Source organism: Pteropus medius, unplaced genomic scaffold, assembly GCF_902729225.1.
Source record: "Pteropus medius unplaced genomic scaffold, Ma_sr-lr_union100, whole genome shotgun sequence".
NCBI lineage: Eukaryota > Metazoa > Chordata > Mammalia > Chiroptera > Pteropodidae > Pteropus > Pteropus medius.
Window position 1 is genome coordinate 16,590,757 of NW_024350319.1, and position 16,590 is coordinate 16,607,346.

A 16,590-nucleotide genomic window follows, 5' to 3' on the forward strand; every position below is an offset into this window, starting at 1 on the left:
GGTTAGAAGTGCCTGGCTTCCTGTGGACAAATGCCAGGCGGAAGAAATAAACAGATATAGTTCCCACTGAATATGAATGCCCTAAAAAAAAGTGTTTCCTATCATGCTGCCAAGGCAATGCCAGCTGTTTACAACATAAATTCAGGAGGAAAAGAAAAAGGGAGACTGAATAGTGTTTGGGGAGTGAGTAAAGTAGAAAATGAGAAAAGACACTGATTCCAATTTTGTTGATAAAGTATAAACTCCTACAACTGAGTCAAGTGGCAACTGAGTTAAGTTCTAAAACAAATGAAAGTATAGCCAATTAAATTAAATCTGACAAATGGAGCCCAGGTGCTATTCCTTGATATTTAAGGAGTGGCTGGGAATGACAGTGCGGAGCAAGACAGGTTCTTAGACACATTTAGTGCAGAGATCACAACTGGCAGTCCCCAGACATTGTCTTCTTTGGTTTTCCTACAGTTAAACTAAATGGCATTTTACTATCATTTTAATTAATTGCCGACCATTTAAAAATTAAAAGACCTCACATAAAACCCTATATTTCTGGTATCTCTTTTAAAAAATGAGCCCATGGGCAATCACTAGACTCATATTTTCACCTACCAACCACTCATCACCCACATAGTTTGTTCCTATTATCCTAAGTCCAGGTGTCAGCCAGTATGAGTCCTTGAAATGGCATTTTGTTACCTGGCTGATCCCCGTGAGCCTTTCAGTGCATGTCCCATGAGCTGGGGCAAACCCATTATCTTATAGATGAGGAAATCAAGGCAAAACCTCATATGGCACTGACTGTAGGCAGAGGCTCAATGCCATAATAATCAAGGCCATTTGAAGAAGGTCTCAGCTGATGTCTCTTGCCAGTTCCTCAAATGAATCCTATGGTCCAGCCACACTAGGTAGACTCTCATTATGCATGGTCGAGGTTCCGTTCCCTCTGTCTCAAATGCCCTTCACCTGTCAGATTCTTGCCCATGCTTTCATACTTAGATTAGTTCCGTCCTCACTCCCCAGGCAGAGCTGTCCATATAGCATGTTGCACCCACTTTAGCAACAGACCATATAGTCCTCAAAGGGAAAGAAGTCAATGTTAAACTCCCTTTTTATGTCACCAGTGCCTACCACAGTGCAATGACAATAGTGAACTATGAATAAATCTGAGGTTCAGAGTGGGAAAACTATCTGTCCTCAGATACATAAGTAATTGTACTCATAACATATTGTTGAAAAAAATAGGTTAAAAGCATATCCAGCCCAAGAAGAACATGCAGACTGATGAACCACCATGTAAATGACATCGAAAACCTTATTTCAGTGACAAATGCAGTTCCCATCAGGCCAAGCCTTACTCCAGAAGTAGGGACTGCCTGATCAATGTGGCTTGTGAAGTGTCAGAAGGACCTCGAAGGTCCCAGATATCTGCCCCAACAGCCTGCCAAGGTACCAAAAAATCCACTATGTAAATTTATTTCCTTTAAGGTTTTTTTTCCCGTTAAAACGCAACACCTCTTGTCCTCTTCTCTGAAAGCCAGTATAGTAGGCAATTCTCAAAAGGTTAGCACAGCTTAAGTTAACTCAACTATTTTTCTATCTGATGCATTTATCCTGGAATATCTGAGTAAGTTGTGATAGAGTTAAATGAAAGTAAAGTTCGAGCAGAGGGGACAGGCCTGAACTCTGAAGTAAGACATGCAGAGCATGCAATGCCTGCTGAAACCAAGGAGCCTGGGTCCAGTTCTGCTATCTGCTAGCTGAGTGCTAGTCACTTTGGCTAGTCACTTACCTGCTGTATCTCCATTTCTTCATTTAGATAGAAAATGGTGTTGACAGGAGGATCTTCCTTAATGGGGCACTGGAGAATTAAATGAATCAGTATATAGTAGGCACTCGAAACAGTGCCTGACATAGAGTGAGTCTTATATAAGTGTTTGCCTCTGTCGTTATTAGAGGATGGCATGAGATTTAACGCTGAAAAAGACTGCTCTATGTTTACTACCTGCTGTCTCCTTTCCTAATTTACTGATAAAGGATACAAGGTCTGGAGAGGATGAGCAGCTTAAGAAAAGCTACAGGCTAGTAGATGACAGAGCTAGGGCTTCCCATCCAGGGGTTCCTTCCCTCTCCACCGCTCCCCCCTCCCCCAATGGAACTTACTTATGAGGAAGAGAGGAAGAAGTTGTGGGAGACCAAGAGAAACCAAGAGTGACCTCTAGCATGTCTCCCTTCTATGAATAATGGGACCAGGTCCTTTGGGACTTCTCCCCAGAATCAATTCCACATCCCTTTTCTCCGGGTGGGCTCGATGTCTCAGCAAACGCTGCCCTTCGACATACGCACCCACACTCCCGTGCCTGGGTGTACTCTCTAAATCTAGTACAGCGCAGCAATCGCTGCCTCGCTGGGAGGACGAGTCAACAGAGGAGTGGACAGGAAAAGTGACACAATCGGGCCGCGGCACGCTCCGCGCCAGCCTCCCACGCAGCGCGGGGCGGCCATCCGAGAGGTGCGAGAGGGGATTTGGCGGTGGCGGTCTCCCAGGGCCGGCGTGCGCGCTCACCACACTGCCTGGGGCACGGCGGCGGGAAGCCTGGGCGCCGGTACCTTTAGCAGTGTGGCGGCCCTGCGTTGGCTGGGCCCGCTCCTAGGGCCTCCCCCGCCGCCCCCCGGAGCTCGATGACGGAGCCTTGAAAGACTTTCACCAAATATGGACTGGGGCTGGAAACGTCTTGCGCTGCGCGCCGCCGGAAACCTCGAATCCTGGCAACCGCGGCGACTGGGGACGCTCAAGCCCCGCAGCCGGCAGGGGGCGGCGAGCAGCAGGCGGCCCGGAGCATCCCGATGCTCCGGCCCATGCCCCCTCTCCGCGCGTCTGGCACCCAGTTCCCGCCGCCTTCCCGGCTTCCTCTAGCTCTCCCTGCACTCACTCCACCCGGTCTGAGTGAGGAGATGAAAGGGTGTGGAGAGCAAACGGATGGCGCTGGGCGCCACTTTAAAAGTAGCCTTTCGCTGTCACCATAAATTGTTCTGTTCAGTAAGATGGTATAAAAAGTGGCATTGTGAGAAGAGGTGTGCAGGCGAGTACCTATGAGGACACGTGTGCGCGCGCATACACAACTATCACAGGCACTCCTGTCCTGTCGTCCAAATCAGTGGTTCACAGGGTGTGATTCCCCTCACTAGCAGCAGCACCATCATCACCTAGGGACTTGTTAGAAAGGTAACTAATAAATTCTGGGATGGGGCCCAGAAGTCGGTCTTTTAACCAGTCCTCCAGGTAATTCTGAGATAACGCTTAAGTTTGAAAACCAGTAGTCCAGGGCTAGGATACCGGAGTCACCAGATTTAAGGCGATTATTATTCTCAGTTGCCGCTAGACAGTGAACCCTTCTTTTGGTGACCTAAAATTCCCTGGCAGCAGCGGGTGAGAGACGTCCCCATTGCTCAGCCCAAAGCCAGGAGCTGCAGAAGACAAGCAGCCCCTTCTCCCGCTCTGCAGTCCGAGGAAACAAGTCGGCCCGTTATTCCCTCTTGGGGCACCAGTATGGGGGAAAAAAAAGGAGGAAATAGAGCAAAAGAGCCATGCAGAATTAGCACTCAAAACAACACTTACCCATAAACATTTGCACATTTCCCCTCCAATCTGTCAACAGTGAACTGATCTGCAGCTCTCAACAGAGGAGGTGAGAAGGCGACGGGATGTCTGGGGTTTCTGGACGGTCCTTGAACAGGACATGAGGAACTGCTGTTTGTTCCTCTCGCCTGATGTTGTGGTTTACTAGCAGGCGCACCAGGACATAGTATATGGAAAGGCTGTGCACATAGGTTACTCCAGTCTCTCCCACTCCCCCACTTCCTGGCCCAGTTTGCTCCAGCTTCCCAAACCCCCTCCCACAACACACCCCCTGCTTAAATAGGCAGTTGATGGTAAGGTTCTCCAAGTTTCTCCTCTGGTGCAAACTCATCCTCCAAGATTCCCTAGTTAAAGTTCAGAAACAAACCCACACACCCTTATTAGAAAACTTTAATTTTTAAAGGAATCTCTGGAATGGCGTGTGCGCGAATGCTATTCAATGAACTGAATCTGTTTGCCTGACCCCCTCTCTTCCCCACACACACACTTCAATAAAGGAACATGGTATATACACAGGCCAGTTGGGTCATTCACTGTAATTTTATTTTAAATCATGATAGACAGATTGCGTGAAAAACAAGGAATTCAAAAGAATTTCCTGCTCTGGGAACAGAAGTTAAGTCTATATTTAACAACATTTGAAGTTGTCAAGAATGCTTTGTGGTTGGATAACAGGCAGAAAAATGTTAAAAACGCAGGCTACTGCTATACCCAAATATGGAAATATTGTTACGTCTGGTGTCTGATTCACCATCTGGAAATACTTACAACCATGAAGTCAAATAGAAAAGACATCACAACAGAAGCCAGGAACGTTCCTCTCCATCCATTCTCTCTCTACCACCTCCTCCACCCTGTACTGCCCCTACTCACCCCGACAGTCCCCAGTCACTTCGTGAAGAAGGAAACAATAATGAAACTCTAATACAGGAAAAACCATTTTTCTAAACAATAATTGATGAATTGGCCTGGGTACAATGTAGGGTCCAGACCTTCCACACTTTATTTGCATAACACCTGACAGTCTGTTGTCTTGAAAAGTATGTCCCCCATCCCAACACCCTCCAACAAAAGCCTTTGAGATCCCACTCCCTCTAGCAAAAAAGCCTCTTAGACTTATGAAAGGGGATTTTGGAATGAATTAATGAAACTTAACTCTTTCCTGTCAGTTCTCTTCATTGGAGAATGTTTTCACTGTAATACCTTCTCATTGTGCTTATCAGTCATTCACAGAAAAGTCTGCACTGAAGAAGGCCTTCTTAAGCAAGACTGCTAACTTATGAAGACTGAACAGCCCTAAACATGAAAAAGGACAACATAGCAAAAGAGCCATGCAGTTCTCCTAAAGCACATATAAAAGGGAGACTAGCATAATTACTTGTGTATGTTCTTATTAACACAAGACGATATTTTAGAAACTTTGTGGGAAAGTTTATCAATCACACTAACAATATTGATGCTGTTAAAGTAAATTGCTTCGGGGGGGTGGTCTTCTACTAAGTGTGTTGCAGGTAGAATAGGATCTTAAAACCCGCTAACTTTTTGACCAAACACTACATCTTAAGTCTCTTAGTTCTATGTACTTGGAGAGAAAAGCATTGCAATTCACTTGAAATGACATGTTTCTAAGGAATCTCAAGGAAAGGAGTCTAGAATCCGCAACACTTTCAGCTTTAAGAAGTCTACTTTTTCCAGAGATCCATTGAACACAATGGTGCTGGAATCTAGTTTGTCCTTGCAGTATATGTATACAGGTGATGATCTCAGTACAAATCACTCTACGGTGGTCCCTTCTGCTTCTGGCTGGCTGCTTACTGTGCATCGTCTCCTGCCCGTGGAGGGAGGCTGGAAGCTCTTACCCCGTCTCCCAGATCCGTGAGGAAGTGTAAGTCAGCCTCCCGGAGAACTCCCTCTGTCCGTTTCCTTTCGGACTTCCAACACAGGCAGTGGGCTGGAACTAAAGTGGGAACCTCCAAAAACAAACAAGTGCGACATACCAAAAAAAAAAAAAAGGTAGGGGCGGGGAATGGAAGGGGGAAGACCTACGCCTGGAAATCTGCCAGATATGAAGGGAGCTAATTTTCCACCTTCTCATTCATAAATGTCACTGCAGGTATTAATTTGCACTTAACTTGGCTAATAAACACCATGCCAAAGCTTTGGGACTTGATCCGAGCATACCTCTATGTAAGTCCACAAGTAGATTCCTGGCTCAGAGACACACTTCCACTTCCCCTTCCCCATTCGCCTCTCTCAATAGATAACTTGACTCTCACCTTGGTTGTAAACAAGCAAACAGTTCGCTGCCTTTCCGAGGGTGAGGGCTTCCAAAGCTGTCCGGTCAACTCCGCATCACCAAACAAAACGACTTTTGTTCCTCCCTCTCAGGTCCTCCCACCCTCCCAATCCAGGCAAAGTTCTGAACTTCCTCTCCCCCCAGCAGTCCCCCCCCCCCCTCCTTCCCACCAACACCATCACTCCAAAGAGATTGCACAAAAGCAAGTGCTGTAAAAGTTGTTTAAAGAAAAAGATTGTTTTTGTAGGGTCCAGGATCTAAAAAAAAAAAAGAAAAAGAAAAAGAAAAAAAAGTACAACGGAGCCAGGGGAGGCGCTTGGCAGTAGCCCGCGCCAACCAGCATTCCTGAGATGTTTGAGAATTCTGGAACGCGCAGACAGAGCCTACGTCACTGCAACACGCGGCGCCCAGCCGGCCGGTATAAAAGGCGGGCTCTGAGCGCTTGGGCAGACCGCGAGCGAGAGCGCCCCCGAGCAACACCCGTGCCCTCCGCGCCTCTTCCGAAAAGACCTCGGCAGAAGGACGCCCGCAGCCCGCTCGCCGCCCCGACCCCTCGCCTCCTTGCCACTCGGCCCACCGCACCGCACCGCACCCGCTGCCTCGACGCACACCGGTGTGTTGGCGTCTTTGCTTCCGCGCTCGCCTGGGCTTCTCCTGCGCGCCACAATGAGCTCCCGCACCGCCAGGGCGCTCGCCGTCGCCGTCACCCTCCTCCACTTGGCCAGGCTGGTGAGTTCTTTTGCCACCGCTTCCGCGTCCGCTCTCCCAGTCCCTTCTCCTTTCCCCAGATTGCCCACGGCAGAAAAAAACTAAGCTGAAAAGTTTGGGGAGCGTTTGGGGGTAGCTCTTTCTTTAAGCCCTCCTTAAAGATGTGTCTGTGGCCTCCTGGCGGACGCAGCCCTGTCCGAGGTGAGCCGGCCGGACGGGATCAGAGACCTCCCTGCCGACAGCGTCATAGACCCCTGTCCCTTCCCTGGGCGCCCCGCGCCGAGTCTCACGTGAGTCTTCTCTCCCCTCTAGGCTCTCTCCACCTGCACCGCCGCCTGCCACTGCCCCTTGGAGGCGCCCAAGTGCGCCCCGGGAGTCGGGCTGGTCCGGGACGGCTGCGGCTGTTGTAAGGTCTGCGCCAAGCAGCTCAACGAGGACTGCAGCAAAACGCAGCCCTGCGACCACACCAAGGGGCTGGAATGCAATTTCGGCGCCAGCTCCACCGCTCTGAAGGGGATCTGCAGAGGTAAGATGCTTGTGGTTTGGCCCCTTTAAAAAAATAATAGTCCCCGTAGTCCAGAAGTTTAGTAATTTTGAGACCATGTATGGTGATGCTTTGTTGTTGGTAGCTTGGCAGAAAGGCACATGATTTCAGCAGTCTGGAATGCAATTCAGTGTGTCTGGACCTAACGAAAAGCGCATACGGAAAAGTGATTCCTGACTAACTTATTGTTCTGGTCTGGAGTCTCCGGGGAATTGTAGAGAACTTTACCATAAATTGAATTTAACAGCAGAAAATATGTATGCGTTTCAGGCTGTGGTTTGGAATCTTAACTTTATTTTCTCTTCCTTTTCTCTTTTGGTGCTCTTTGCAGCTCAGTCAGAGGGCAGACCCTGTGAATATAACTCCAGAATCTACCAGAACGGGGAAAGTTTCCAGCCCAACTGTAAACATCAGTGCACATGTATTGACGGTGCTGTGGGCTGCATTCCTCTGTGTCCCCAAGAACTTTCTCTCCCCAACCTGGGCTGTCCCAACCCCCGGCTGGTGAAAGTTAACGGGCAGTGCTGTGAGGAGTGGGTCTGTGATGAAGATGGTGCCAAGGACCCCCTGGAGGACAGGGACGACCTCCTGGGCAAGGGGCCCACATTCGATGCCTCAGAAGTGGAATTAACGAGAAACAATGAATTAATTGCATTTGGAAGAGGTGGCTCCCTTAAGCGACTCCCAGGTAAGTTAAGACAGCCTCCAAGACATAGTACTGAAATACATTCCTAGTTCGAAGCTATAAAGAAATGAGTACTTGAATCTGTTTGTGTCAGTATGCCTCTGAGAAATCTTCCCTCTTGTTTGTCTCTCTAGTTTTTGGAATGGAACCTCGCATCCTATACAATCCTTTACATGGCCAGAAATGTATCGTTCAAACTACTTCATGGTCCCAGTGCTCAAAGACCTGTGGCACTGGTATCTCCACACGCGTTACCAATGACAATCCTGAATGCCGCCTGGTGAAAGAAACACGGATTTGTGAAGTGCGGCCTTGTGGACAGACGATGTACAGCAGCCTGAAAGTAAGTTCCTGTGGTGGCCGGTAGACTGTTGTTGCTGGACACTTGGGTGAGATGCGAAGCTCTCTTCTAAGAAAGAGAAACATTACCCCTACCTTTCTTTCTCTCCTCTTCCTTACAGAAGGGCAAGAAATGCAGCAAGACCAAGAAATCCCCCGAACCCGTCACGTTTACTTACGCTGGATGTTCAACTGTGAAGAAATACCGGCCCAAGTACTGTGGTTCGTGTGTGGATGGCCGATGCTGTACGCCCCAGCAGACCAGGACCGTGAAGATGCGGTTCCGCTGTGAAGATGGGGAGATGTTTTCCAAGAACGTCATGATGATCCAGTCCTGCAAATGCAACTACAACTGCCCACATGCCAACGAGGCCGCGTTTCCCTTCTACAGGCTGTTCAATGACATTCACAAATTTAGGGACTAAGTGCTACCTGGGTTTCCAGCACAAGGGTGGACAAATTGGGGAGAAGAGTGCCAGAATCACGGAGACATGGGTGGGGGCGGTGGGGGTGAAGGGACCCATTGTAGAAGGGATGTATTGCTCATTCTTGAGTAATATTAAGGTATTTCGAAACTGCCTGGTGTGCTAGTGCAGATGGACACTAATGCAGCCGCGACTGGAGAATACTTTGCTTCATAATATTGGAGCACATGTTACTGCTTCATTTTGGAGCTTGTGGTGTTGAGGACGTTCTGTTTTCTGTTTGTAAATTATTTGGTAAGCGTATTTTTCTCTAGACTTTTTTCCTTTCGGTTCTGCAATTGTAAAAGATAATTAGATTAGTTGGACAGGTAAAGCCTTCATCCTTTGACAGAAGTAAATGGGAGGGGATTCCATCCCTTCCTGAAGGTGACACTCCGTGAGTGTCTGTGAGAGGCAGCTATCTGCACTCTAAACTGCAAACAGAAATCAGGTGTTTTTAAGACTGAATGTTTTTATTTATCAAAATGTAGCTTTCGGAGAGGGTGGGGAAATGTAATACTGGAATAATTTGTAAATGATTTTAATTTTATATTCAGTGAAAAGAATTTATTTATGGAATTAATCATTTAATAAAGAAATATTTACCTAACATCTGAGTGTATGGCATTCAGTATTTTTAGAGACTGTCCAAAGTCATTGGGAATAATCCAGCTTATTCATTCAGTCATTCAAACAGGATTTATTGGGTGCCTCCTTTGTGCCAGGATCTATTCTAGGTGCTTGTGATAGAGCAGGGGGATAACCTACAAAAAATGAGACAATGATTGTTTTATATCTTTAGTAGAGAAAAATCTTTGCATTTAAAGTAAGCTGTATAAAACCATGTATTGAACACCCGGAATTGTGAGAAGCACAAGAAAGAATCTGAAGCCAAGTTTATGATTTTTAAATAAAATGCTTTATTTTTATAAGAATTCAAAGCCTAAGGGTCTCCATCTCCCAAACACTGCAAGGTGGGTATAGTAGTCATTTATCATTTTAATTACTAGGTTATTATGCATGCCAGTTCAGTAGAGGAGAGAAACTTCAATGAAAACAGTTCATAACCCAGGCTGTGCATATATACGTCCATCGGCAACATTAACTATGGTTGGATAATGTGTTATTATAAAAGGTCACTTGTTTATAACTTCATGTTTTCCCAATATTGTTCCAAAAACTTAGGAGGACTACTTAAAAATTTACCCTAGGCTGGAATCAGAGAAGAAAATGTTTGAGTCTCGAGGAGTCAATTTGTTTTCATTGAATGAGCTTGAAGCAATGATTTGTGTTAATCCTAATAAGCCGGCGATTAGGTAAACATGTTGTTAAATGCAAAAGAATGCAAGGAATTTCAAGTACTTTTCCAATAGAGTGAGGACCAAGCTATCCCATCCCCCTTTCCTTTTTATAATATGCATTATATTGATGGAGGAGGGAACAGTTAGAGTTGGCTATCCAGAAGGTCAAAGGCTAGATGCAGAGCATTCCTAAAAGGAAAGGACCTGAATCACAGGTCTAGGAGAAGCTGAGAAGCCTGCGTCAATGTTTGTGAAAATGTTGGTAGCCCGTTTTAGAATAAACGACATCTTTAGAAAGCGCTGACAATAAACCTTTTATAGAGAGTTTTCCTTTCATCGACCCTCTTGGCTCCTGTTCAAATCCATAGTGAAATATTTCAGTCTGCACTTGGTTAAGAGAGTACTTGAATTTTTAGGCAATAAGAGAAAGTGCTTTAAAAAGGGAGGAGGGGGACAGCTCCTGGGGTTCTGTAAGGGTGGTTTTTCAAAATAGTTTAATATTGATGCTTTAATGAAGACCCACAGAAAAGCACTGCCGAAGCATTGGTTTTAAAGCATTATTGAAATGCATAAAGGTTAACTTAAATATGATAGTAAAATCTATGGGCAAAGGCCTTCCCTCTTGATTTTGACAATGTCTTAACTGAAATATTACAACTTGTGCCTACTGAGTAGTCAGTTTTTCTTGCCTGAGGCATTCAAATTTTGAAGTATTTGGGAATTTAAACACCACCTGGCTCAGTCATGCTTGCAGTTAAACTTGTCAGTGCAATATAACACGAGAAACATAGTAAAGATGTGAGGTTTTTGAGGTGCAATCTTGTTGAACAGACATCTAAATTCATAGGTAAGGTTTACAGATTCCCACGCACCAATCCTGAGGTATTTCTCTCCAAGATTAGAGCCCGGTAAATTACTTCTTACATAGAGATCAAGGAGCAATATTTTATAAATCCTTTAAGTGTGTAGGGAGTCAATATTTATTCAAATAAGCTCAAATGTGAAATGAAACCCGGCATAGGAAAACACTGGTTCTTTGGGTCATTAATCTTGCTGCAGTAAATACAAAAAGAATAAGCATAAGTGCTGATTGTATTTAAAGAAGAATGACCAATAAAAGAAAATGAAGACTGTCCATCTTATTTCTCTATAGAAAATAAGTGAAGAAATTCAAAGTAATGGAGAATGAAATTATGTAATTTAGAACATATAACTTTTATCTAGGTTCTGCATGGAGCTCTGCCTACTTCAAATATTGAGAAAACAAAATCGAAAACCATGCATCTGCATATATGAAATAGATGTTACATAAGCATTCATCATAATATAGATATATATACGTACCCCTCCACACAAGCAAAGAGCACGTGTTGTTCTCACTTTCCAATCCCAAAGCTCCTAGTGGTCTTGACTCGGGTTTTTGTTCGTTTGATTTTTTTTTGATAGGGATGTAAGAACCGAGACTTCTAGGATCACCTCAGAATCTTAGGAATTTAGTGAATTTTAAGAAATATTCAATTAGACATTAAGAACTATAGCAAGGGGTCTCACCATGAAGATTTTTACATAAATGTGTGTGCTGTCCACTGCACAAAGAGCTGTGACTAAGTCAAAATTAGCAAAGCATATTTTAGAGTTATTTTTCCAGTAGAGACCAGACTTGATTCGTTCACAACCTCTTCTCCTGTCACTTAGCAGTATTTGAATGTCAGTTGAGCAGTAGCAAGGGTCCAGTAGGAACACAGCACAGAGCAAAGCTGTGTATTGCGCAGAGTGGCAGGTGATGTAGTGGAAAGAATCCCAAAATGAAATCCAGAGACATGTCTTTTGGCACCAGCCCCGCCATTAATTTACTGGGTGACTCTGGGCAAGTTTACGGATTGTTCTCTCCTGTCTTAAAATGGAACAATAGCTTCCAGCATTTTTTGTCACTCAAAGCATTCTTTTTCATACACTCTCTTTGATTTCATACACTCTGCATTGATTCCTGTATCTTGAAAACTTTGTTTCCTCAAGCAACTGAATGTATGAAGTGAAACTGTTCTGATCTTTCTTGGGGCAAATGAATTCATCTCTATGAAACCTTTGAAAATATAATGTCACTAGGCCCTCTTTACTCTCTAAAGCACCCCTGGTTATAGAATGTGGCAATTGCTGGATCTCACAGTCTATAAGTCTATATGTTTACCTCTCTATATAGCCCTTGATAGCTGGCCTCATTAAGTCCTTGCCCCAAATAACACATTATTTGAAACAAAGCACATTGTGAAGCATGACAATAATATATGTGTCCTATGTATAGAACAGACTCATTTGTTCTAAGTGTATCACTGGCTAGGACCTCTTCTTTTCATTTTGAAATGAGCTTCCATGTAAGTAGTACAATTGCCCTGGGACCACCAAGCTGTGAGAAGCCCACACCACATTGATAGGCACCACAGGATGCAATGCCATGTGGAGAAAGAAAGATCAGGGAGTACCTGGACATCACACCATGAAGAAACTATCTAGAAAGTAGATTTTCCAGCCCCAGCTGCCTCATGAGTCTTGTGAATCACAGATGAACAGCCAGTCGAGTCCTTACTAGAATTCCTGAGCCATAAAATAGCAAACTAATATGGTTATTTTATGACCCAAAGTTTTGTTGGATGTTGATCGTTACACAGCAATAGATAACTAAAACATCATTGGGTTTCATTCTTCCCCTGCAATGATCCCTTTTCCTTCCAGGATCCAGAGAGAGTCTTTAAAAATGTAAATCAGAACACGTCAGTCTTAGTTTAAAGGCTCCATGGCTTCCCATTACTCTTGGAATAGCATTCTACTCCTTACTCCTTACTTGGCACATATGTCCCAGACTCTGCCTACTTCTTTTCACTCACCCTCACTCACTATAATCTCACTTGCCCTTTCCTCTTTGAAATAAGCCAAGTAAGTTCCTCTCCAGGGCCTTTGCACTTGCTGTTGCTCTGCCTCAAATGCCCTTCTCCTTTATCTAAGCTGCTTATCATGCAGGTCTTGGCATAAATATTACCTTCTCAGTGACCTTTCCTCATCACCCAGTCTAAAGTAGTTCATCATATTAAGTGATTTTATTTTCTTCATGGCACTTAGCATTACCTGATATTTTCTTGTTTATTTATTATGCCCATTCCTTTTGGAATAAACTCTATGAGAGCAGAAATTTTTGTGTCTTCTTCACTACTATAAAAGCATCTCTTGACACTGTGCCTGGTATAAAGTAAGTGCTCATTAATATAGAATAAATGTTGTCTTAAGCTGAAACTAAATCAGAAGGTACCCCCACATTGGCCCAATATCTTTCTTCTAATTCCCCTTGGGCTTTTCCCTAGCCTGTTGGCCATTCATTCATCTTTTCATTCTTACATTCACTCAATAGACACTACATTCCAGGCACAGTGCTATGCAGTAGTTGAAGAAGCAAGGTTCCTTTACTTTGTGGTGGGGGAGGCACACATGTAAGCAAAAGTTTGCTAAGATTAGGTTTAAGCTGCAAATAACAGAAAAACCAAATAACAATGCCTTAATTAACATAGAAGTTTATTTCTCTCATGTGAAAATCCAGGTAGGCAGTGCTGAGCTGATGTGATTCCCACAAATTTTCATGGACCAAAGCTCCTATTATCTTGGAGACTACCATGCGTAGCCTCTATTCCCTTGTTCACCTAATAACACATGGCCTCATCTAGCTGCAAGGGAGGTTAGGAAATGTAATTTTTATTCTGGGTTGCCATGTACCCAGCTAAAAATCAGAGATTCTGTTACTACAGAAGGGACAACCAGTAGTCATTACCACATAGCCAAAAAATATGATGCAATAAGTATAACAGGGCACAGAGGAGGGTTGAAGAGAAAGCTACTAACTGCCTGGGGCTGAGATTATGAGGGCTTCCTGGGAGAGCTGTTTTCTCAATTGTAACTTGAAAGATAAATAGATTAGAAACTATTCAAAACTCTTGGTGCTTAAGTTGAAATTTTCTGAAATCCAGTGGTACCTTTCTTACCTCAGGCATAAGAAGAAATCAAAAACACCTGCACTACCTGGGTTTAGAGACTGACAGGACATTAGTACCTGAAAGTTTGTATTTTTCTTTCGAGTTCAGAAGTATCATGGAGAAGACATCTGTATTAGAGTTCTCCAGAGAAGCAGAACCAATAGGACACATGTATACATATGTATATGTGTACACACACACATATCTATAAAAAGAGAAAGAGAAAGAAATTTATTTCAAGAAGCTGGCAATCATGGCAGATGACAAGTCCACAAGACCTAGGGCAAGCCAGCAGGCAGGAAGCTTAGGTAAGAGTTAAATCCACAGGCCCAGCCAGGCAGGCTGGAAACTCAGGTAGGATTTCTATGGTGCTGTCTTGAGGCCAGATTCCTTCTTCTTTGGGAAATTCAGTCTTTTCTCTTAAGGCCTTCAACTGATTGGACGAGGCCCACTATGTTTGGAGAGTAATCTGTTTTATTCACAGTTGTTAATTTAAATGTTACTCACATATTAAAAATAGATCACAGCAACATCTCTACTGGTGTCTGACCAAAAAAAATGGTGCCATAGCCTACTCAAGTCTACGCATAAAGTTAACCTTCATGGTACCTGTGTAGTAAAACCTTTTGGGGGCAAGAAACTCATGTCCACTTTCTAAAATGGAATGAATTTGAGCAGAGTCAGAGAAAACAAAAGTTTTGCTAGTTATCCCTAAGATTCCCTTAGGCCTGTCGTTATGCTTGTGCATGTGTGGGAAGGGCTCCAATGTTTATTTTATATTGACCAAATTCATGGGGCATCTCGAGAAGATTCCTAGACACTGACCCCAGGCGCCATACAAAACCAGCAGGATCCATCTCAGTCCAGATGGCTGCAGGGCTGGGAAGTGGAGAGACAGCCTTATAAAAGCTCTATAGAATGGCCTTCTCCAAATCTGCATGGATGTGGTAGAACAGAGTCCATCGCTTGCACACACTCCAACACAGACAAATAGTACTCCTTTCTCTGGCCCTTCAGGCAAATCCTCGTTGTCACAATGACACTACCACATTGTGACTGGCCATTTAACTGTTTCTACCAGATTTTAAACTCCTCGAAGAGTCTTGTCAGTGAATGAGTACCAACGAAGAATAGATTATAAAGAGTTTGAGAGCTATATTTCAGATCTTCATGAAGAAGAGAAGGCAAGTTTGTTCTACATTGGCCCAGGACAGAGGTCTCAAGCTGGTGGTTCAGGTGGAATTGGGCCAATACACAGATACACTATGTTCAGCCTACGTAGGGTTTATAAAACCTGGAACAACTTTTTGCCAATATATGAAAACCAAGAGATTAAAAAAAAATCCAAAATCCTGGCTTCTTTTGAAAAAGTCATAAATCTGGCAGTAGTGGATGGTGGTTTCTATGTGGCAGTTTCTCCATGGTGGGAACTAAGTTGCAGCTTCCTCGGTTAGAGTGAGTTCTCTGCAGTTCACCAGTATAGATCAATGAAGAAGAGATACATGTGTGTATGATTGTGCTTGGGGGAGTGGAAAGGCAGGAAGAGGCGATCTTTAAAAATCTAGTTTCTTTCTAAAAAAGGCACAACCTGGAGCACCACTTTGACTATATCAGTGCTTAGAAAAACAATCTCAGGCATGGAAGTGCCATGTTACAAAACCAGCAAAGAAATAGAGACCACTTCATTAGTTTCACATGTCGTGGAACTGTAGGCACGCCCCCACTCCCCAGCTTCTTTCTACAATTCTAGTCTGTATTTTTGTGAAGTGTATATATTCCATTTATAATACGACGTCATATTTTCCAACAGACGCTGGATAAGTTGATCAAAGATATATATTGCATCCTGAACCTCTGCTGAATTTAACCAGCTATTTTTATAGTAACCAAAGAACCTTTCCAGGGGAATCGCTACAGATAGCCAAGGGGTTTGCTCTAGAATTTTTTTTAATGACTCAAAGTTCTTCCTTCAAGTGCTGTCACAGATAATATTCATTTTTCAAAGATATTCAATGAACTCTGAAGAGATTGAGGACTTGCCCAAGTATAGTTAGTTTGCCATTAGCAAAGTAAGTGGAAGGTAGACCTCAGGGGATTTATTCTCTGAGCTTCTCCCTGACAGAGGTACGTGGGGTACAGGAATGCACTTGGGTTGCAGGGAGGTTTGGCTGGTTCTTGGTGTCAGTGTGGCTCCTGGGTGGACTTCTGCCAATGGGTTTCCTATAGGCAAATCAGCATTGTCAGCCTCTCACAGCAAGGATGATGGCTTTCTCCAGCAAACAGAGAATGATGCAACAGGGTAAATAAAAGTTGAATCTTCTGTTGAGATTTACCAGCTAAAGAGAAAAAGCTGTTCATTCATGGAAGGAGTTTAAATTCTGGGTTCATGAGCAAAACTTCCAGGGAGGTCCTTCTTATATTCTAAACTAGTTTCTTCTTGGAGAGGACATGTCTTTAACTGACTTCTTGCATTTAAGGTGATACTCAGCCTCTTAAAGTGTCTCTTTAATGTTTGGTTTTCTCCTTAATAAAAAGAAGGCATACTTATACAAATTTAGTATTACAAGAGAATGTCAAAAATGAAGGTCCCTAGTAACTTCACA

At 44.0% G+C, this 16,590-nt stretch overlaps 2 protein-coding genes and 1 long non-coding RNA gene across 3 annotated transcripts in view; 1 reads left to right on the forward strand and 2 right to left on the reverse strand.

The window, feature by feature from the left end:
- Positions 1-2,151, reverse strand: part of LOC120583293 (uncharacterized) — a 36,962-nt gene extending 34,811 nt beyond the window's left edge. The window contains exon 1 of the long non-coding RNA XR_005647759.1: positions 1,787-2,151. This is a non-coding gene — a long non-coding RNA (uncharacterized LOC120583293). The remainder of the gene's footprint in view (positions 1-1,786) is intronic.
- Positions 1-3,874, reverse strand: part of DDAH1 (dimethylarginine dimethylaminohydrolase 1) — a 207,043-nt gene extending 203,169 nt beyond the window's left edge. Inside the window, exon 1 of the mRNA XM_039838728.1 lies at positions 3,614-3,874. Within this exon, the coding sequence (XP_039694662.1) occupies positions 3,614-3,631 (18 nt within the window). The 5' untranslated portion in view covers positions 3,632-3,874. The remainder of the gene's footprint in view (positions 1-3,613) is intronic.
- Positions 3,875-6,383: 2,509 nt separating this feature from the next.
- On the forward strand, positions 6,384-9,280 carry CCN1 (cellular communication network factor 1). Its single transcript, XM_039838733.1, has 5 exons — positions 6,384-6,659; positions 6,951-7,164; positions 7,514-7,870; positions 8,002-8,210; positions 8,329-9,280. The coding sequence occupies exons 1-5, from the start codon at positions 6,597-6,599 to the stop codon at positions 8,629-8,631; spliced, it is 1,146 nt and encodes a 381-aa protein (XP_039694667.1). The 5' UTR covers positions 6,384-6,596; the 3' UTR covers positions 8,632-9,280.
- The last annotated feature ends 7,310 nt before the right edge of the window (positions 9,281-16,590 follow it).

Bases quoted from the DNA above. Each gene is read 5' to 3' on its own strand.
- CCN1 (XM_039838733.1), top strand. From the start codon at position 6,597: ATGAGCTCCCGCACCGCCAGGGCGCTCGCCGTCGCCGTCACCCTCCTC. The intron at 6,660-6,950 runs GTGAGTTCTTTT...TCTCCCCTCTAG, and splicing joins TCCTCCACTTGGCCAGGCTG to GCTCTCTCCACCTGCACCGC. The intron at 7,165-7,513 runs GTAAGATGCTTG...TGCTCTTTGCAG, and splicing joins TCTGAAGGGGATCTGCAGAG to CTCAGTCAGAGGGCAGACCC.